Below are 21965 nucleotides of genomic sequence, written 5' to 3'. Positions count from 1 at the left end.
CCCATAGTCATGGTGCACCCAAACGGACAGGCACCTACTCCTTGACATGAACAGGGAGGTGACAGCTTGAGTATTCACAGTGCATTCCCTGTGCATTCAGGTTCTACCACTGTACGAGTACCTGATAAATCTCCACATGGACTGAGTGACCTTCCCTGCATGACCTGCATTTCAGGAAAAAATTTTGAAAGGGTGTAGTTCAAACCTAGAAGTGGGGAGCAAATGTAAGTAAACAAATAGGTGGTGTAAAATAATGAAAGAATGAAGGAAAAGCTATAGTCCAGTCCAATGTATAAGCTAGGTTGTCAGCAGGGAAACTGTTCTAGGGACTAACAAGGTGAGGGACTGACATGTGGGTCACCAATATTTATCAGGTTTAGCAAGGACATTCCACAGTATAACCCCACTTTTATATTCTTGGAATTAATGTTTTCCCGACATTTACAACACTTTTTTATCGCTCCCGTGAAATGTCCTATGTCCACAATGTTAATTTGCACCCAATTCTACGTCAGCATATTTATAATTTTCCCGTGACTTACACTTTATAAAAAAAGCTTGTGAAGAAAAAAATTACATAAAATGACACTGGAATGATGTTGGCCGTGGTTAAGTTTCTTGACACCTAGGCGCTCTGCTCAGTGGATTTGGAGTGGGAAACATGTAAAAGTTGGAACAATTTGTGCCGTATATCCTGCTGCTGCGAAGTTCTACTCGGTGTGGTGGTGATGGGAGTAATTGCACCCCATTTATATGGTGCTCCCAAAATTGATTTCGTAAACTGATGTCCAAATACCGCTTCTGGGCCATCAACGTTAGTTCGAATAAAGATATAATGACGAATCACAGCCAGTTCCAAACTACTTCTACAGTGCTTGCACAATGTCGTGACTGTTGTGATCGAGGCTACATCTTTATCGAATCATATTTAGCGCGTTCACCGTTTGACCGCCTGCAGCACTAGTTGAAACCTTCACTCACTTTGTGTTGCTTGTGTGTTGGTTTAAACACAGTGCCATATAATTATGATTTTTTTTTATGCTGGATGAAATGTGTTTTGAGAATTTATTCTCATTGTCAGGTGCAATATTTACGTATGTATTTTTTGTGATGTTATACAAACAAACAATGTAAGAGATAGCTGGCATGTGTGTGGGGGTTTACCTACATAACTGAGAAGGCAAAGTACGTGATAACCTCAAAAAGATGAATACAGTGTTAGTTTTTGAAAAAATGAGGTCAAAGTCGATGATGAAAAATTGAACATTCAATACTATACATAGAAAGAGCATCTAAAAACAAACATCTTTTATTAATATAATATGAGGTGCTTAGTTAATTATGTTCAAGTTATTAATGTTTTTTGTGTTTTCATGCTGTAGCGTGATTACCCGTGATTCTCTGCATCTAGCAGAGTGAGGTTGGTGGTCTGTGTTCACATTAAACTGTCAGTGTTGTTCACGAATTCAGAGAATCAACAACCTTCGACAAGTTTGCTGGCAGAATGTGAAGTTCAAAATGTTGAAGATGTTGCAGGTATTGTTGAAAACAAGAGTGAAAAAAGCAAACAAGCACTCACTGACGTGATAAAAGTTCTCAAATTTATTTTGAGACAAGAGCTTTGCACTGCCAGCTGTTAGCACATCAATTTCTGAAAGATCTTGTTTTATCCACAGTTTTGGATTATATTGTACGCACCAGGAAGTGACTTTCGTAAAAGTTGAAGAGGTTGTCTATGAAAATAAAACTGAAGCTCTTCCAGATTTTGTTGACAGTATTAATATCACCGATGACTCAAGTGCATCAACCACATCACCTGTAAAATCAGGATGAAAATATGAAGATTCAGTGTATGAACCAAATCAAAGAGAGAAGACCTGGGAGTAAGTAACATTGAGTGTCAAAATAACTGCAGTTGTATTGGCAAAACAGCATCCTGATTGGAGTCTGAAAACATTGCAGACCAAGGAAGTAAGTTCAAGGTTAATAAGAAAGGACTTAGTGAAGAGATGGGAAGCAGACATCGAAAATGGAGTATGCTGAGTTGGTAAATTAAATGCTGTCAATAAATGGGCATTCAACAGGTTCACTGAAGCCAGAGAAGGTGCAAAGCACACAGCAGCTTCTCTTCAGCATTGGGCGATAGCAGCAAGTATGCAGTTTAAATCACAGGCAAGTGATGTTCAGTTCACAGAGTCGTCGTCGTCGTCATCGTCATCCTGTCAAGCTCTTTCAGCGGCAGGCCAAAGCCTCCATTGCAACCTATAACTGAGATTTTGTAATAAACACTGACCACACAGGATGACAATATTTACGAGAGAGAGAGAGAGAGAGAGAGAGAGATTGGAATAACAATGAAGTGGGTGGAGCTTGCGCAGTATGCATTTCTGTCGCTAGGCATGTATAGCACAACTCATTGCCAGTTCAGTGCTGCCTGCGTTGTTGACCTGGCTTGTTCTGTTCATCTGTAATGATTGTTTCTGCTAGTGCTGCTTCATTCTTGTTTCATTTTTTATGATGGCAAATTTAAGTGAACAAAGTGTAGCTGTGAAATTTTGTTTTCTACTCAGTAAAAATGCTGTTGAAACTATTTTAATGTTGGAAACAGCTTACCAAGATGATGCTATGGAAAAATCTCAAGTGTACAAGTGTTTTTCTCGATTTAAAAATGGCGATATGCCCATTGATGACAAACCTGGTTCAGGACGTACATCAACTGCCCAAATCAACAAAAGTATTGAAAAAATTCGAGAGCTTGTTGCTCACAGACCATTGAAAGACAACTGATCAACTGTCAGGAATTAGTGGATTATCTTGGAGCTCAGTTCAGTGGAATTTAACAGAAGATCTGGGAATGAAAAGGGTTGCTGCTGAGTTTGTTCCTCAGGTTCTGACTGATAATCCAAAGCAACATCAAGTTGCGTGCTTTGAAGCAACAGCTTGAAACTGATCAAGGTTTTGTGTCAAAGGTCATTACGGGTGCTGAGTAATGGTGCTATGGTTATGACCCAGAAACCAATGGGAGATGTCATCGTCACCCTGCCAAAAAAACGTTGAGTCAAATCAAACATCAAAACAATGCCAAGGGCATAGTTCATTCAGAGTCTGTTCCCCCATGTAAGACAGTTAGTCAAACCTTTTATTTGGAAGTTTTCAGAGGATTGTGCAACAGTGTTCAAAAAATACCCAATTTGTGGCAGACAAGAGACTGATTCTTCTACCACAACAATGCACCTGCACACACAGCCATCTCTGCTAGTTTTTGGCTACAAATGGCATGGTTCTGCTGCCCGATACATGTTACTCCCACGACCTGGCTCTGTGTGACTTTTTCTTATTTCCATGCATGAAAAGGGGCATGAAAGGACACCAATTTGACAAAGTTTGAGAAGTCAAGAGAAAAACAAGGGAGGAGCTGTCAGCCATTTCTAAAGATGACTACAAAAAAAAATTTTCAAGCAGCGGAGCACTGGTGGGACAAATATATTAGTTGCAATGGAGAGTATTTCAAAGAAGATAAGTTTGTTTTGTAAACAACTTGAAAATATATAGCTTTTAAAAAATAATTCCTTTTTTTTTGTACCCTCTTGTACAGTTAGCATAAAACATATGTTGACACACTGAAGCAACACAAAAAACATTTGTTTCAATTGGTACTGAGAACACTCTCACACCATTCAATATTCCATTGCTGCATCTGGAAAACTGATGCTGACAGTGTTCTTGTGTTAGCAAGAATACACTAGAAAATTCAGTCCACAAGTCTCTCAGGAAGTTGAAGCTCTGCAGAGCCAATCTGGAAATGTTTTTTGCCACATGCTTAAAATGGCAAAATTACCTCCCAACTGCATTAATCTTATCTGGTTCACAATGTGAAACCTTATGTGCAGCAAAATACACTCTTCCTGATATTTGATTTATATGGTGGCTGAAACAACATCACACGCCATAAGAGGACTTTCATAGATGAGGATGCTCAACCAACATGCAATGTGAACGAGATGGGTGTGATGAACAACCAAAATGTACTTCTCTGTTAACCATGCGACATTTATTTTTCCGAGAGGTAAATAATTTCATCACATGACTTCAAAACCGTGTGATATACATGACTTCAAAATTGTACGATACTTCAAAATTGTACATCACAGTAGAGCAGATAACTGCATCTGCACACACTTACTGAAGCTAAAATGATATACCAGATCAACGCTATTAGAAGAACCGTTATAAAGGTTTGGAATGCTTTCTATCTTAGAAAAAACAAGGAAGAATGGAGAGTGAACACATTACCTTTCCACAAGTACGGACAAAACTGGTAAGCCTCACCCTCTTCAAAGCTATGTTGTATTTGTTTTTAAGAAATTTGGGAACTGTACATGACTGAAATTTAAAGTTGTAAACATTATTAAAACTTGCAGCTACTTTGAAAATAATGATTTACCTACAAACACGGAAAACAAGTTTCTTCTTTATTACATTCACATATAAATACTCACCTTAAAATCTGTTGATCCAGCAACGAGCAACACATTGTTTGGATGCCAATCAATTGCTGTGATAGTGGAGCGAATGGGCTTCTTTATATGTTTTGAAACCCACCAATCATTTTCACTTTCAAAGTAGCACACAGAAATCAGTCGTGCTCCAGAACCAACAGCAAACTTGTTTTCTGCAGCACAAATGGCAAAAGCATTTGATTCAAAAACAGTCAATAGGGTAACACTTATTAACTGAAGCTCTGAAAAAATGGCTTTCATTTGTGTGGAGAGAAGTACAAGTAAAAACAGTGCAAGTACATGAAATTTTTATTTGTTGTATTATTATTGCTATTATTACTAAATTTTCTGGCTGTTGCTTGTGTATGAATAGCTCTAGCTTTCTCTTTTTTTCTGAAGCTCATATATAACTTGGAATACAAAACAACAAAAGTATTAGTAATAAAAATGCTGAGAATAGTTCTTGAACAAACAAGATGTGGGCCCTACTTGAATTCACCAGTGTACATAATGCAGCAATTACGGTACTTGTCCAAATTACTAGCAAACAAAGATATAATAAGGAATACTACAGGATTTAATTAAGGTCATTACATGACTTCTCACCAAGGATGATGTAATACCAATATCACCAAGGATGATGTAATACCAATAGCAAGTGTATAGACAGTCACTATTTCATGTGATACTAAACATTTACATTCTAAAGCACTTTTGGAAAATGGAGGCTTTTATGAAAAAACACCTCCACAAATATCCAAGCTCAAGGAGGATCCATACTTGACAATTTCTCATTGTGGCAGTAAATTAAATAATAAGACTTTTACATTTATACTCATACTCTGCAAACAACTGTAAAAAGCGTGACAAAGTACTTTCCACTGCACCACGTATCAGGCTTTCCTCCTGTTTGATTTGCATATGGAGTGTGAGGGAAGAATGACTATCTAAATACCTCTGTGTGCACTGGATTTCATGCAATCTCATCTTATCACTGAAGAACTTATATATAGTGTACTGTAATATAGGGCTAACAGATGAAATGTATTCTAACAATACCCAATAGTGTACAACTCTGAACCCCTGAATTGAACCTGAAACCAAACAATAATTCAGTAACCAGAATGTACATCTTTCATTCTCTTGGTCAATACTTGTAATGAAGAGAGTTCTCCAGGATGAGAACTCAAAATAACTAATCTTGAACCGGGTGCCAATCTCAGTGTCTGGAGGTAACTCTCATATTTTTAAATGACATTTTAGGTTTCATATTTGTTTATTCACTTTTTCTTCAAATTATATGTAAATTTTATTTAAAATATCTGTTGTATACAAACTTGCAATGAAATACACTAATTGATTAAAAATACAATATAATTCGCAACTGACCACTAGATTTCACGAGAGGCAGATTGCCTGTATTAAAGGGGGTAGGGCGTATTGTGTTGTCAGTAGAGAAGTAGTGACAGCAAAATGAGTCAGTCAAGTGATCTCACTGATTTGGAACATTGGATGTCACCTGAGTAACAAACTCATGAAAGATATTTCAACCCTTATAATGCTGCCCTTGTTAACTGGAAACATCAAGGAAGGAAGCATAGCCAACCAAGTTCAGGTAGACCTCGTGTACTGACAGACAGGAACCAGCATTGTGGAGGAGGGTTGTAAACTATTGCACGAAATTAGTGCAAGGTATCACTCTTAAGTGCTATCAGCAGTCCAGCTAGCACAATGACTGTGCGTAGGAAGTTAAAAATGAATGGGATACAAAGGTTGAGCACACATTTCTGCAGCCAACGCTATGCGAGACTTGAGGTGGTGTAAAGATTTCATTGGACAGTGAATGACTAGAAACAAGTGATGAATCAAGCTATAACCTGTGGCAATCTGATGGAACAGTTTAGGCTTGGTGAATGCCTGAAGAACATTATGTACCATCATGTGTAGTGCCAACAGTGAAGTACCAAAGATATGGTGATATGGCATTGGGGTGTTTTCTCTGGTTGGGGTGTAGTCGTCTTATTGAGCTTAAGGAAATGCTAAATGTGAAAGCTTATGAACACATTATTTACATCACTGTGACCTGTGTACAGTAGAGGAACAGTCTTTAGATAGTTGTTTGTTTCAGCATGACAATGCTAAGCATCAAAGCCATATTTGGTGGACAATAAATTTCTGAAATGGAGTGGCCTGCCGCGCCAGTCTCGACCTGAGCCCAATGGAACACCTTTAGGACAAGTTAAAACACTGATTTGGCTCAAGACCCAAGACCCCTGTGTCCAACATCACTACCTTCCCTGGTTTTGGGTCTTGAGGAAGAATGGGCTACCATCCCCCCCCCCCCCCCCCCCTCTCTCTCTCTCTCTCTCTCTCTCTCACACACACACACACACACACACACACACACACACAATACCCAGAGTGACCCCAGCAGAGTCCATGCCATCATAATGAAAAAGGGTGGATACAACCCACATGAATTTCCCCTAATAGGTGTCCAGAGAAGTGTGATCAGACAGTGTGCTTAATCTGACATATTTTATCCTTCTAACTAATAAGAACAATCAGCAGGCAAGCTATAATGAAATGTATCTTTTGCCATTTCACAACAACATTCTTTTAGATTAGAAACTGTTTCCCTTTACACATTTAAAATAATGTGTCATTGTTAATGCTTGTTTTTTAAACGAAAACATATTTGAATATTTCATAGCAATGTGGTTTATGCCACATCCACATGCATTGAACAGAATCTGTATGAAATTGTCATAAAATACTATAAGGTGTGTTTTTTTTTAAAGTAAGTATCGTTTTGAAATTAAAAAAAGACGTGTTAAGATACCTCAATAATTTTATTTTTACATGAAAGCCTGTACCTTAATCTATGCACTGATGCCATTACAGTCTGATTCTTCCTTGTTTACATTGTGTACTGAGTGTTTAAGATGCCTCTGATAATCGTGAGTCCGCCGACTGCGAAGTACATGGGCTGTTATAAGATTTCTTAGTGCTAAAGGCCTAAAAGCAATCGATATTCATCATGAGATCTGTGCAGTTTACGGAGAAAACATTATGAGTGATGGAATGGTAAGAAAGTGGGTGAGAGCATTTAAAGATGGCTGCACAAATGTGCATGATGAACAAAGGAGTGGGTGTCCTTTGGTCATTAATGAAAGTTTTCTGCAGAAAGTGGACAATAAGGTGAGAGAAAACAGATGCTTTGCGATTTCCTCCTTGCGGGATGACTTTCCTAAAGTTTCTCGTAGTGCTTTGTATGGCATTGTGACCGAGCACTTGAATTACCGAAAATTGTGCGCAAGTTGGGTACCGCAAATGTTGACGGATGTGCACAAAACCAAACGTTTAGACAGTGCACTGACTTTCCTTGAGTGGTACCACAATGACGGTGATGATTTCTTAAGCCAAATTGCTACGGGCGATGAAACATGGGTCGCCTACATCACACCAGAATCAAAGCAACAGTCCATGGAAGTTGATCAAGGGCATTATTTTGCTGCAAGGCAATGCCCATCCGCATGTGGTGAATCAGACCAAAGACCTCATCACATCTTTTCGATGGGAAACTCTAGATCATCCTCCGTGCAGCCCCGATCTTGCGTCCAGTGACTACCATCTGTTCCTGCACTTGAAGAAACAGCTGGGCGGTCAGCGTCTTCATGACGAAATCAAAACAGTGGTGATGCAGTGGTTAACAAGTCAGGCGGCAGACTTCTATGAGGAGCTTATTCAAAAACTGGTACAAAGTTATGACAAGTGCCTCAATATTGACGGAAATTATGTAGAAAAGTAGATTAAGGTACAAGCTTTCATGTAAAAATAAAATTATTGAGATATCTTAGTATGTCTTTTTTAATTTCAAAACGATGCTTACTTAAAAAACACCCCTGTACTATGTATGAGCTATACAGATCCAACACACACACACACACACACACACACACACACACACACACACACACACACACACACTTTTTCAGAGAGCTTTTGTTACATAATGTAAGAAACTTCCTTCTTCCACTCTTACACAGTCAATTGTACTGGGTTGGAGTGACCACTTCGAAAGAGGGGAAACAACAAATACATTCTGGGCCAATGCATTACAGTATTTTTCAAAGCACAATGTGGAATTGTTATGTACAATTATTAAACTTACAGCCATGAAATTTTAGCACTCCATTACATATTCCTAGTATTAACTACTAAAACAACATCAAAAAGTATGATTCTAAGCATACCAAGTGGTGACCACTTCACACATGTGGCTGCTCTATTGATGCGCAGCAAGACAAGTGTTGGTTTCCACTTTCCATCTTCACCCTGAGTCCACACATATGCATTTCGATCCTAAAAATAAAGAAATTTTTCTCAAAATGTACTTAATAGGTATACAAATTGAAAAAAAAGGTTAATATTGTAATGAAATAAAACAACTGTCAATATCCAGAAATTCTGTGATCTCTGAAGATATAAAGAGCAAAATAAAAATATTACACGATTAAATAGTATATTAAACATACCACAGCACAGGTCACAATCCTATTTGTTTTAGGAGCCCAATCAATACCAGTCACACGTAAATCATGCTGGTTCAACACATCCAGTAACTTCCAGTCATTATCTAGACGTTTATAAATGTGAACCTCATGGTTGTTAGGAGACAAAGCCACTTCTGCAAAAAATATCATAACAAATTATACAATCTGGAGTGGAACTACCATATGCTTCAATGATACTCTAACATCAATTGTGTGCTCGCCCCTCTATGATGAACTTTGATGTCAAAAATCATCACAACATGGAAAAAATCCATCAGGAGCACAACAAAATAAAGAATTAGACTGTATATTGTAACATGAAAGTAACAGCTGCAGTAAAGGTACGAGACGTGTTTTTTAAGTAAGTACTGTTTTGAAATTAAAAAGAGACGTGCTAAGATATCTCAATAATTTTATTTTTACATAAAAGCCTGTACCTTAATCTACTTTTCTACATAATTTCTGCCCATATTGAGGCACTTGTCATAATGTTGTACTAGTTTTTGAATACCCTCCTCATAGAAGTCTGCTGCATCACCACTGTTTTGACTTTGTCATCATCTTGAAGACGCTGACCACCGACGTGTTTCTTCAAGAAGAAACATGGGTGGCCTATGTCACACCAGAAACAAAGCAACAGTCCATGGAATGGTGGCTTTCAGATTCACCCAGAAAAGTGGAGTTTAAGCAAACAATTTCTGCCTGGAAAATCATGAGCACAGTTTTTTGGGACAGAAAAAGAGTATTGCTTGTGGAATTTTTGTCTCGTAATGAGACAATCAATGCAGCAGCTTACTGTAAGACATTGCACAATCTGCGCTGTTCAATTCAGAACAAAAGACGTGGCAAGCTGAGCAAGGGCATCATTTTGCTGCAAGACAATGCTTGTTCACATGTGGCGAATCAGACCAAAGATCTCATCACATCTTTTCGATGGGAAACTCTAGATCATCCTCTGTACAGTCCTGATCTTGCGCCCATTGACTACCATATGTTCCTGCACTTGAAGAAACACCTGAGCGGTCAGCGTCTTCATGACATAGTCAAAACAGTGGTGATGCAGTGGTTAACAAGTCAGGCGGCAGACTTCTATGAGGAGGGTATTCAAAAACTGGTACAATTTTATGACAAGTGCCTCAATATTGACGGAAATTATGTAGAAAAGTAGATTAAGGTACAAGCTTTCATGTGAAAATAAAATTATTGAGATATCTTAGCACGTCTTTTTTTAAATTTCAAAACTGTACTTATTTAAAAAACACGCCTCGTAATTTAAAAATGCAAGACTATTATAAAGCGATGTAAACTCTAGGTTGAAATATCCACAATACTAGGAAAAGGATAGATTGATACTCACCATAAAGATGACCCACTGTTGCAGACAGGCACAACATGACTGTTATATATTATAGATTTCAGCCAAAGCCTTCTTTAGCAAAGGAAACACACACATTCACACAAGCAAGCACACTTCATGCGCACATGACCACTGCCACTGGGAACTCTGACCGGTTGGAAGTAATGTGTGCATTATGTGTGGTTACTTGTGTGAATGTACTTGTGTTTCCTTTGCTGAAGAAGGCTTTGGCTGAAGAGAGATATTCACATTTTCAAAACCCTTCAATTTTCTCCCACTGAATCACATTAGTTTGAAATTTGGCTCAAGGGTGCCTACAATCTTCATTCATAATGATGCAAAAGCAGGGTGTCCTGCAGAGTCACCCTCAGGCTCAGCAACACTTCAGACAGCAACGTGTGAACATGTGCAAAAAAAAGGTCACAATTCAGAAGTCTGTATGAGGTGTAGGGTGGTTTAATGTCACATTATCACCAAATTTCACCACAATCCTTCCGCATGATGGGAAGGTTGTCACACCACCTCTTACCCACATTTCACCCCTTCTTCTGACACATCTCCAGTAGAGGTCATAACCCCGACACCCAGCACTGAAATTGTGCACTTTTCTTACGGGTGGCCGAAGAAGTCAATGAAACCACTCCTTCCCTGAGGCTTTGATCCCTACAAATTTCGCAGTTGGAAACGACAGTTTGCAGTGCAGTGTGCCTCTAAGAGACTTCAAAACCCATTCAGCTCAGTGGTGCCTCATGATTGCTATAGTGTCTGAGGGCGGGCAACCCCTACTACTGTAGGGGGGGGGGGGGGGGGGGACTTTCCTCCCCTCGAGTGCTACAGCAGCAAGGCACCACTCAGCTGAATGGGTCCAGTAGTATCTGACAAGTACATTTTAAAGGCGCTCAACAAACGTACGTGGGTGGCACTGAAGGTGTTGCCAAATTGGGGGCCTTTCAGGGTCCCTTTGCTATTTTATTGATGCACACATCAATGTCTCAAAAGTTTGCAGCACTCCATTTGGTTTTTTATAGCAGGAACTACTGAAATACAGGAGTTACGAAGCTGATATTGGTATTATCATACTGGCCACTCACAATTTATTCTCTAATTTTTATGCAACAGACAGTTGAATCTAACCTCAGTTTCTGACAAGAAATTGGGTAGTCACCTGGTCACAACTGTGATTAACCAGAATGAATCACTATCTCTACGATAAGCAGTTTAACTATGAAGCCCAATACATTACACAAGCTGCCAACACCGAGTCATTTACACCTACACAAGCGATTCTCTTACCATTTGATTCACATGTTACTGTATGGGCCAATGGTCTAGTGGTAAATGTCTCACACTTATAGTCTCAAGTCCAGTGTTCAGGAGCATTCATATTAATATTTTTCTCAATTCTATTCTTAAGTCTGTTGTAAGTGTGTGCGAAATCAAAACAGTCATAATTTAGTCTCCTGGCATTCTTGTACAAGTAATTCTACAACAGATTGATAAAATATCTTGCAGAGCATATTAAATAGTAAAAGAGAAACCATGTTCTCTTATGAGATAGTTGAATGGATTTGCAAAGAAATTAAGCAGTCTCACAGTTATAACATGTACGTATTAAACTAAATTTTATTCAACAGCTTATCTTGGAAAATCCTTCTGTGCAACTGGTCCCAGTGGAGGTTCGAGTCTTCCCTCAGGCATGGGTGTGTGTGTGTGTGTTTGTTCTTAGGATAATTTAGGTTAAGTAGTGTGTAAGCTTAGGGACTGATGACGTTTGCAGGTAAGTCCCATAAGATTTCACACACATTTGAACATTTTTGGAAAATCCTTAGAGTGAAAAGTTGATTGTACCTTCTACTCTTTTCACAGACATACGGTGTTTGCAAAGCAGACACTTGTGAATTATACAGAAAACTGAATATCACAACAAGAGATACCTCAACAGCCTTAAGCTGCTTTACTAATTGCTACGCCAACTAATACACAGCTAAAAAGGTTGATACCATAGCTATAATTAACAGCTTTGTCTGTCTAAATTCAGTTGCAACATTTACCTGACACACAGTTTGTAAATTCATGGAGCAATCAACATTCCGAGTGGCTCGGAACTTATTCTGTATACTGTCAGAGAATGTACTAAAATTAATATAAACATTACTCACAGAGTCATATTCAGCTGCAAACAGAGCACTACTTAAGGCCAGTTCTAAGAAATTACAACTTTGTAACTTTATGTAGTCAGTGGTAAGATATCAGGAACTAAACTAGAAATTAATGTGGTAGCTGCTGGGTGCTAAGCAGAAACCATCTGATTAGCTCAGCAGGGTGGTCAGAAATTCCCGTTCCAACGTCTAGGACATGTAAAGGTAGTGAGTACAGAACATTTTGAATAGGAATCCATGTCTGGAATTGTATCATTTCTGTTCTACATCAGTTTCAATTCAGATGTGTACCTCGTCAACGTCTGCTTAGGGCAAGAGAAATGTCTCAGAGTTCACTGTCCCGGTATGCAACAGGGTCGACACGATGACGTGTACTACGTTACACGATCCCCAGATGCCCCTTATTGTCCACTTTGCTGTGAGACCAAGTCAATACCTGTGCAACACCGATAGAGGAAACATGGTGCAGTACATGTTTGGGGAATACACAGACATGCTTCTTGTGTATGGCAAAGCTGGAGCTAACGGAAGAGCTGCTAGTCAGCTGTATCACGAACGTTTTCCACACTGTCACACTCCATCACACAAACTGTTCGCCCAAGTTACACAACGGCTACGAGAAACAGGTACCTTCACCATTAGGAGGCAGGACTGTGGTGTTCCACGGCGACGCCGCACTCCCGAATTTGAAGGTGTACTGCGTCGTATTGAAGATAGCCCGTCAACGAGTTCGTGAACAATTGTGTGTGCAATGGCTGTTAGTCACAGTACCGTCTTAGACATCCTGCATGAGCAACAATTACATCCGTACCACTTACAAAGGGTACACCCTATGGGTCCAGCAGACTTTCCACAATGTGTCGCCCTCTGCACATGGTTCCTGCACCGTTGCATCGACGCGTCTGTTTCCATGTCGAGTTATCTTCACAGATGAATGTAGGTTCACAAGGGATTGTGTTCGGAATGCTCAAAATAGCCATGTCTGTGTGAACGAAAACCCTCATGCTGCGCATGTTCAGGGATTTCAAGACAGCTATGGAATTAACATATGGGCAGGTATTCTGGATGGTCATGTGATTGGACCATACCTCCTTCCATCCAAGCTCACAGGTCCTGCATACTTAGTCTTCCTATGACACGTAATGAACCCGTCCTTGGAAGCTGTGCCATTGAATTCCGTCAGGAAATGTGGTTTCAGCATGATGGAGCACCACCTCACTTTTCACTGGCTGTCCGGACACATCTCAACAGACAGTATGGTGAAAGATGGATAGGGCGTGGTGGTCGAACTGCTTGGCCGCCACGATCGTCGAATTTAACCCCTATAGACTACTACTGGTGGGGTCATATGAAGAGCCTAATTTATGAGACACCTGTAGAGACAGAGGAAGATCTGCTGGCACGAGTTCTGGCCACTGCATAAGACATTGAAGAGACACCAGGTGGGATGGAGAGTGTACCAGAACATGCTTCGGAGGTACAATCAAGCCACTGTTGTAATGCATCAGTACATTGTGGCTGGTGCCGTAGATGCTGGGTTCTTGTTGTTGTCGACTAATGTAAACCATAAGGTACAAGTTGTAATACAAATGCGTGAGTAATAACGGAACGAGTCAGTATTCTTTTCAAATGGATTGCAACAACTGTACTGTGTCACGCCTAAGTACATTCCTCATGTGGGTGTGGATGAGATAATCATCTGCATTGAAACTGTCGCAGAAAGGAAATGATACGTTTCCAGACATGGGTTCCTATTCAAAATGTTATGTACTCACTACCCTCTATATGTCCTAGAAGTTTGTAACAGGAATTTCCAACCGCCCTGTGTATAGTGTAGGTAGCCACCACCATATCTGAACATTATTCATCACCACCCTTTGGTCCCTTATGTTAATCACAGAGTCGAGAATAAAATATCATGGGACATTCTTTTGGTTTATTGGCACTCCTACAACTTAACATGCAACTGTACTTCATCTCTGAAGGCAAGACACTAAGAGCTGTACTTAGCAGTGCAAGAGGTTTGGATTCACTTAAACAGATGAGTTATGAAGACATTCTTCCTGCTGTTGGAGTGCTGTGAATGTTCAAAGACAAGTGCATGATCTGGTCTGCACTGGGTGAGGTGGAAAATATTCTGCAACTGCCAGTATGCTCTTTGTTCTGTTCACTGACAAAGTTACTAGTGGAGACAACAGTTACAGCATGTGATGGAGACAAACCAGCATGCTTCTCCACTGCAAAATATTAGCTTTATCTTTCTCTGGGCAGAATGCACCATATTTCTGCTTACTAACTTGCATAACACTAACTGTAAGAAGAACAAGTTTCCAGAAACAGATCAACTTGCAACCTTTTCTAAAAAATGTATATACTCTAAAAAGTGTAACTTTCACTACTTTCTTCCGGTAATATCCCACAAAATGTGCAGAACTTATGTTAAGTTTGGATGAACTGGTGGAGGTAAAGCTGTGAGAGGAACACGAGTCATGCATAAATAGCTCAATCAGTACAGCATCTGACTGCAAATGGCAAAGATTCTGGGTTTGACTCCCAGTTCTACCCATTCCATGTCTTACACTGTGCTGTCTCTGGCAAACCTCAGTTTTATTTATTTTCCCTAAACTTAATCATATTTTGGAAATTTCTACTCTACTTCTTGCTCAATGCTCAGATTGAATAAAGTCATGAATAAGCAACAACCCTGTTTCCCTCTCTTCTCAAGCACTTTTTCACTGTCATGTCTGACTGATAATTGCAGTTTGGTTTCTGTACAAGTTGAAGGTAACATTTCACTCCCGTTATTTTCTCTCCATTATCTTCAGAATTTCAAAGAATGTATTCCAGTCAACACTGCCAATATATTTTCTTCTATGTAGGTACCACTGCAAGAAATTTATTAAAAGAAGGTGGTATTTTTCCACTTCTGTATGTATTTTTATTTATTGATTGTTATGTTACTAGTTTCTGTCTTTGAGGCCATTATGTCTTGTTTAACATGTGTGAATCAAATGAAAGGAACATATAAATTTAAAGACATTTCCATTTTAATGCACATAACACATTTTTCTACTGCAAAAAATAACTTGAAAATGGCCTAAAAGCCAGAAACTAGTCAAGTACCAATAAAATAAGTAGGCCTACAACAGAAGAAGAACCAACCCACCTTACTACAAGGGACTTTAAATATGGCAGGGATTTCTACTACAAAATTTGTCTGCAGTAAAGGGTACCACGATGTTATGTCAGACTTTTCATAAAGTTGAAACACAACCCTATGATATTTACGCGGTCAGTTCCAGTAGGGTCAGACTATCAAAGTTTGAGTGATATCTCATGAATTAACACTAGAAACAAAGGCCAAGTTTACATGACTCAGGAATCCAAATGAGGCACTAGTGTGCAGTTCCTTTAGGAGTCATTCCTAGGCAGCTGCTGAGGCAACATTGTGATAGACTTTTGTGATGTGCTAGGTTTGTGTAGTTTTAGAAGGGGAATCAGCGTAGCCTCATTTCATGAGTTGGAATGTAGTACCTACTGGTCAATCTGGTTGATAAAGCTAAAGATGATGTCAACAGATGAACAACTGAGATGGATCAGCATGCAGTACTGAATGTTACTGGATACTAGCAGTGTATACCTTTAGCCACAGATAAACTGCATTGAATTTCTCACACAGAGCAGAATGTTATACACTTCCATGTTTGAGCTGAACACAACCCCAATTTATAGCCTCCTCCTGCTTTAGAAATATAGCTTCTTTGATGTTCTCTGAGATCTGGCCTTACTTCCTTGGAGTGATTAACAAGTCTATATTGTTCAGTGCAGCTGTGACAGGTGGTTATCTACTGTAACTCCGTATCAAATGACAATGTGGCGATGAACAGTTAATAGAATTAAGGAACATGAACAGTTTCTGGCTTTACTCAATTATCTGTAATGTCTTTGTGCCTGTAATACAGAATGCTAATTTGTCATGTGTCAATAGATTCTGTCTGTACCACTGCAGTGCCACCCACACATTCCCAATGGCAGAGCAATACACGTGTCACTCAAACAGGACACAAGTTGTATCATTGAGTGTCCAGCAAATTTTGGGCTGGGCACATTACTGTTATACATAACAGCTGTGGCTGCATACAAAACTTTATGTACAACAGTAATAATATGGTGGAGTCATCCCTTTGAGGTGATTTTCACATTCAAATGAATTATCAAGAATTATATCCCTTGTGCAGAGGTTGTGCAAAGAACAAATTCCATCATCCCATGTGTATTAAAATCTCTTAGGGGAATTTGATGGGAAAGTAGTTGTATTAACTCAGTAAGAGCTGACCAAATGGAAATGCTCATTCTGTGCCAAATAAATGTGAATTGTAACAGTGACTGCTCATAAGTTGGTGTGAAGGGTGATGAGAGAATTGTGGCAGCTGTCCTAGGTTAGTTACAAAAAGCCCTTTCCCCAGCAGTCATGTAATTTCTGTTGATATGTACAGAAGGGTCAGACTGTTTAAATAGGGGTGTCCTGAAAACAATTACGACACCTAACCTAGGTGTTAAGATTTTGAGCTCCTCCAAATGAATCCACTCAAACTTCACCTCCATTAATGTGTTTTCCTTTTGCAGGGCCTAATATGTTTTTGAAAAGGCAGATGGGCTTTACAGAATGTCTACATCACAATGCACAGTTAACTAATATTCATAACATAAAGAAGTGGTCAAATGGTTATTTCCCCTCCATTTTCAAGTTAGACCTGACTTGCACATGATTATTATTTTGTTGAGATGACTGATTAATAGTAAGTGTTCATCTTTCATGTTTTGTTGAAACTGCAGTAATCACAAAGGTGTGATGGGTTTCCAAATAATGTTCAAATTGCAAATAATTTAATGGGAAGAGCGGGCTTTATGGCAGGTTCAGATACAATAGAGGGCTGTTTCAAGGAATAATTATCAGAAAAAAATTTTTCCTTTTTTTACAAGATTTTTTGCAGTTCAATATGTTAGTGTATGTGTATCAAAGGATACGTTTCTGAAGGGTAATATGGTTGGAAAATACTATTACAGTAAATGTAAAAATAATATTACAACTACTTCGATCGGATGTGTCAAAGATCACGTATCAGTTCTAAGAATAAACATTAGGAACAAACAGTAGGAGTATCCAGTCAGTTAAGAACCGATTACTGGTCGGTCAGCACACGGTAGTGTGTGAATGACGGTGGTTAAGTGTTCGCGAGAAGGAAAACATGTCTTTCATTTAAAGCACGCATCCTCAAGACCAGTACTTACCGCTGTAGCACCCGATGGACTTTAATTTCTAATGTTTGTTGCCCACAAGTAAAAACCAAGAAGACATATAGTCTAAAGACGTGTGTATCTATCTATCAAGCTATACTCACGAGTTCTGTCTCTGTTCCAAGCATGACACGTTATGGGATTTACTCCAAAGCTGTGTCTTTCCACCATTTCGTTTGGCTCGGTCTTCACCTGAAAACAGATGCATTTATTTTTCCTTTCAGCTTTTCAACATATCTCCAGGTAACGCCCAGATGAAGCGATAAGCACCAGGACCACTTTGAATGTAATATACGTTGAATTGAGGACATACTTGTCCCGGTCGCCGAAAATAAGGAATTCGCGGACTCTGGTCCGTCTACACGAATACCTTCTCCCGAAATTTCTTTTTCCTGTAAGTTTCAAACACCCATCTCTTCACGCTAGCCCACAACCATCAACTTAACGCAACCGCTCAAAGATGATTTCATCACAGTGCGTGTAATCATAACATTCATGTTTACAGGCATCTGAAATTGCATTAGGACTTAAAAATAACTTGTGTTTATGAATTCGCTCTTTTTATTACTTTTTTCTCGCCATGTCCAAACTATTTACAGTATTTATATCGTGTCCTTAAATATATAAAGGAGCTCATGGCTCAAATAACAACACTGCACGAGAAGCAATCAATTGCATATCTTTCCACTATGTTGTTTGAGTTGTATCAAACGTTTTGACAGGTAAACAATTAGCACTTTCGCGGTTACTGAAAGCAGTCATGACTACGCTAGAAGACAAAATTCTGGGTGAGAAAGTTCACTGCTACTGCAGCAGTAGTGAAAGTGATGAAGAGAAGTCAGAAGATGAGAGTGAAACACCTAACGCCGCAGCGGGCGCTGAAGGAAAGTCATCGGATGTACCTCCGCCTGACCCATACAAATGGGAGGGATATTCCACAAACACCGGCCCTAAAGGAGTGGTTCAGGATTGGCGGCGATATAAACAACTGGAGATTGAGAAGCGCGCCGAACAAGAAAAGGAGCGGTTGGATCTGATAAAAAAACTTTCCTTGACGTGTAGATCAGCATTAGATGAAGAGAGAGACAAAAACAATGAGGAGCTAGATCCCGAACTTGCAGAGCTTTTGAATGACGAGAACATTTTACTTGAATATCAGAAACAAAGGATGCAAGAAATGATGCAGCAGATAAGTTCGCTTCCAAGATTTGGCAAAGTTATAGCTTTGACCAGTGGAGAAGAATTCCTTGATGCAATAGATAAAGAACATAAATCTGTCACTATCGTCGTCCATATATATGAAGACCACGTACCAGCATGTGAAGCAATGAATGGCTGTCTTTTGAATTTATGCCAGGAATATGCAAATGTTAAATTTTGCAAAGTTATTGGATCAGCTGCTGGTGTCAGCAAACGTTTCAAAATCAATGGAGTGCCTGCATTATTGGTTTATAAAGGTGGCCAGTTGGTAGGAAACTTTGTGCGTGTCAGTGAGGAGTTAGGCGATGATTTTTTTATGGAAGACGTCGAGAGTTTTCTTCTTCAGCACGGCATGCTTCCTGACAAATCATGTGTACCTGCAATTATAAGGCAACAGAAAGATGATGATGACGATGGTAATGCTAGTGACCTTAGTTTAGAGTAACAAGTATTCCAAGAAACTGTTGAAGCTAACTATTTTATCAAAAAACTTTTATGAGTGCAGTTTGTAAGTATTTCTAAAGTCACTATATGTTATGTTAACACAATTTAAAAATTGTTATAGTTGATGCTCTTAATGTGAAATTATATATATATATATCTATATGTGTGTGTGTGTGTGTATCCTAAAAGCAATGAGATATAATGTAGTGCTTTAGAAGCTACTGTTAAAAATATATTTGTAATCCATAAAATTTATTTACTGAAAATTTTTAACGCAACATTACCTCCTCAGCTCCTAAAGTTTTGAAGAAATTTATTTTTCAAGGTAGGCCTACCTGTGTTTATGCAGGAAAACAAAACGTAATGAGTGAGGTTATAACATAACATTAAAACATTTAAATCATATTTATTTTAAATGCAACTTCATGTGTGTTGAGACTCAACCAAAATTTAGTTAACACAAACAGATCCATTTAATTAAGAACAACACACACATTCAGATTAGCAGCTACAGTAACAAGTGTCTTGTAAAATACTAAATTGTGTATTAGACAGTCTGTACTGCATCTAAAAATAATGAAAAATAAAGTAAAAATTAGTTTAAACATTATTGAAGAGGAAAGAACAATGTTCACTATCGAAGTTAGCTTCTGTTACTGCAGATCAAGGAAAACTTAAGCTATATTAAGTAATAGTGAAGCTATATTAAATAATAAGAAGCTTTACTAAGTAATTTTTCCTGTTGCAGGAATCATTAGCACTGAATATAGTGTGGTATCTTAAAATAATGTATAAAGATCATTTTACAGTGATAGCTATAGAATTTTACACACACACACACACACACACACACACACACACACACACTCACTCTCTCTCTCTCTCTCTCTCTCTCTCTCTCTCAAAAACTAAGAAAGTATGCCAACAAAATGTGGAGTGGAGTGTTGTGTTACAAGGTAAAGGAGATACTTTTGTTATGACACTGATGCATATTTTATAGCTTTTCATAATGTTCAGTATACGCACAACTAGAATTTGGTCACCATGATGAAAGTGTTTGTGGATTAATTATCACATCTGCAGATTGCAATATTAATCTGAAACTGGTACTGGTAATGTGAATATTTGTAATGTGCTTGTTTGCCACTCAACATTTTCTTTGTTGTTATTCTATTCCAGGTTTTCTGTAGTTATGTCTTTATCTTGGGCAAATTATTGTGCTGTGTTAATCCCAGATAGAAACTGCTGTATTGAGTTTTTTGGTTGTTCTTCCTTTGGTAAATGTAAGTCTGAATGGGCTCTTGCTGCATAATCACATACTGAACTATTTGTGACAGTGCTGCAAGTGTTTTTCCTGATGTGCATAACAGATTGGTAACTGAGCTCACTTAGTACAGTAAGGATACCCATTGTCTTTACAATAAACATGAGTGCTACATTTAGCTAATATTCTTACAACCCTTTTGTGCAGTTTGAAAATAATGTCCATGTTTTGTGCATTGATTAGCACCTCATCTAGGTCTACAACTTCTTATGTTTCTAATTTCTGTGTTGTCTTCTTGACTTCATGCTTTGTTTTGTTACGGGATCCATTATTGTGCATCATTGTGCTGGCTGTGTAATTCATTGTTGGTGGTACAGTTGTTTTAGGGATTTTTTTGCAGCTTCTTTGCAGTACCTGAGAAATATTCATTGAAAAATATGAAAAATTTGATATGATGATCAGGGCACTGTAACAGCTCAAGCCAAACATTTGTGATTTCAATTAACGAGGCTATCTTATTTAGATCAACATCTGTTTGTGAGCACTGTCCCTCTTCAAGCTTTTCCCTGTCCCGCCCACTAGTAGTACATGATTACCTGTCGTAAAATCTTCACACAGAGGCCGTCAGTCTTCTGTCACTTGACTGAGCTCTGCACCCAGCTTGAAAAAGCTGGTGAGCTGATACTCACCTTAACTTCTCCTGCAAGTGGAGCCCTACCCCTCTCTTTTGACTACAGTACTTTCTCCTTTCTAACATTAGTGATGTTCCTAGGTTTGGTGTTCATGAGCATAAAGTCTGCTGCACATTTCCTACCTCTACTCCTGCTTGATCCTCTCTCCACCCAACCCTGGGAGCTGGAACCTGATAAACAAGCAATTACAGATAGCAATTGAGACACATACATACCACACCACATTAGGAAACATTAGTTTCATGGAAAAAATACGGAGGAGAAAATACACACCACAGAAAAGAAGTAATTGTTTAAAAATATGAAACTGTATTTTACAAATTAGTGAAAATTTATATCCATGCACTCATTTTAAGTAACCGTTCAAAATTAGTCAGTCATTCAATTTGCGTACCATCTGCAAGTTACAATACGATGTGATGGTGGGTATGTGTTGCAAGATATTGTTCCATTCCCTGTTACCCTTGTGACTGCTGAAGAATACTGTTAACCATTT

The 21965-nt window shown here is 38.8% G+C and overlaps 2 protein-coding genes across 3 annotated transcripts in view; one reads left to right on the top strand and one right to left on the bottom strand.

The window, feature by feature from the left end:
- The window catches only part of LOC124787930 (actin-related protein 2/3 complex subunit 1A-B), a 36964-nt gene extending 18621 nt beyond the window's left edge, over positions 1–18343 (bottom strand). Inside the window, exons 1-5 of one of the 2 annotated variants that reach the window (XM_047254918.1) lie at positions 18183–18343; positions 17974–18061; positions 9038–9189; positions 8756–8864; positions 4500–4672 (exon numbers count right to left, since the gene is read on the bottom strand). In XM_047254918.1, coding sequence (XP_047110874.1) covers positions 4500–4672; positions 8756–8864; positions 9038–9189; positions 17974–18040 — 501 coding nt within the window. In that variant the 5' untranslated portion in view covers positions 18041–18061; positions 18183–18343. Of the gene's footprint in view, positions 1–4499; positions 4673–8755; positions 8865–9037; positions 9190–17973; positions 18062–18139 lie in introns of both variants that reach the window. The other variant, XM_047254919.1, reaches the window with a different exon arrangement.
- A 228-nt stretch (positions 18344–18571) lies between these two features.
- Positions 18572–19767, top strand: LOC124789221 (phosducin-like protein). Its single transcript, XM_047256514.1, has one exon. It carries the CDS (start codon positions 18630–18632, stop codon positions 19512–19514), a length of 885 nt encoding a protein of 294 aa, XP_047112470.1. The 5' UTR covers positions 18572–18629; the 3' UTR covers positions 19515–19767.
- Positions 19768–21965: the final 2198 nt, after the last annotated feature.

Source organism: Schistocerca piceifrons, chromosome 3 (assembly GCF_021461385.2).
Source record: "Schistocerca piceifrons isolate TAMUIC-IGC-003096 chromosome 3, iqSchPice1.1, whole genome shotgun sequence".
Taxonomy (NCBI): domain Eukaryota; kingdom Metazoa; phylum Arthropoda; class Insecta; order Orthoptera; family Acrididae; genus Schistocerca; species Schistocerca piceifrons.
This window is presented reverse-complemented; position numbering and strand designations above follow the sequence as displayed.

Coding starts and splice junctions, on each gene's coding strand:
- LOC124789221 (XM_047256514.1), top strand. CDS start 18,630: ATGACTACGCTAGAAGACAAAATTCTGGGTGAGAAAGTTCACTGCTAC.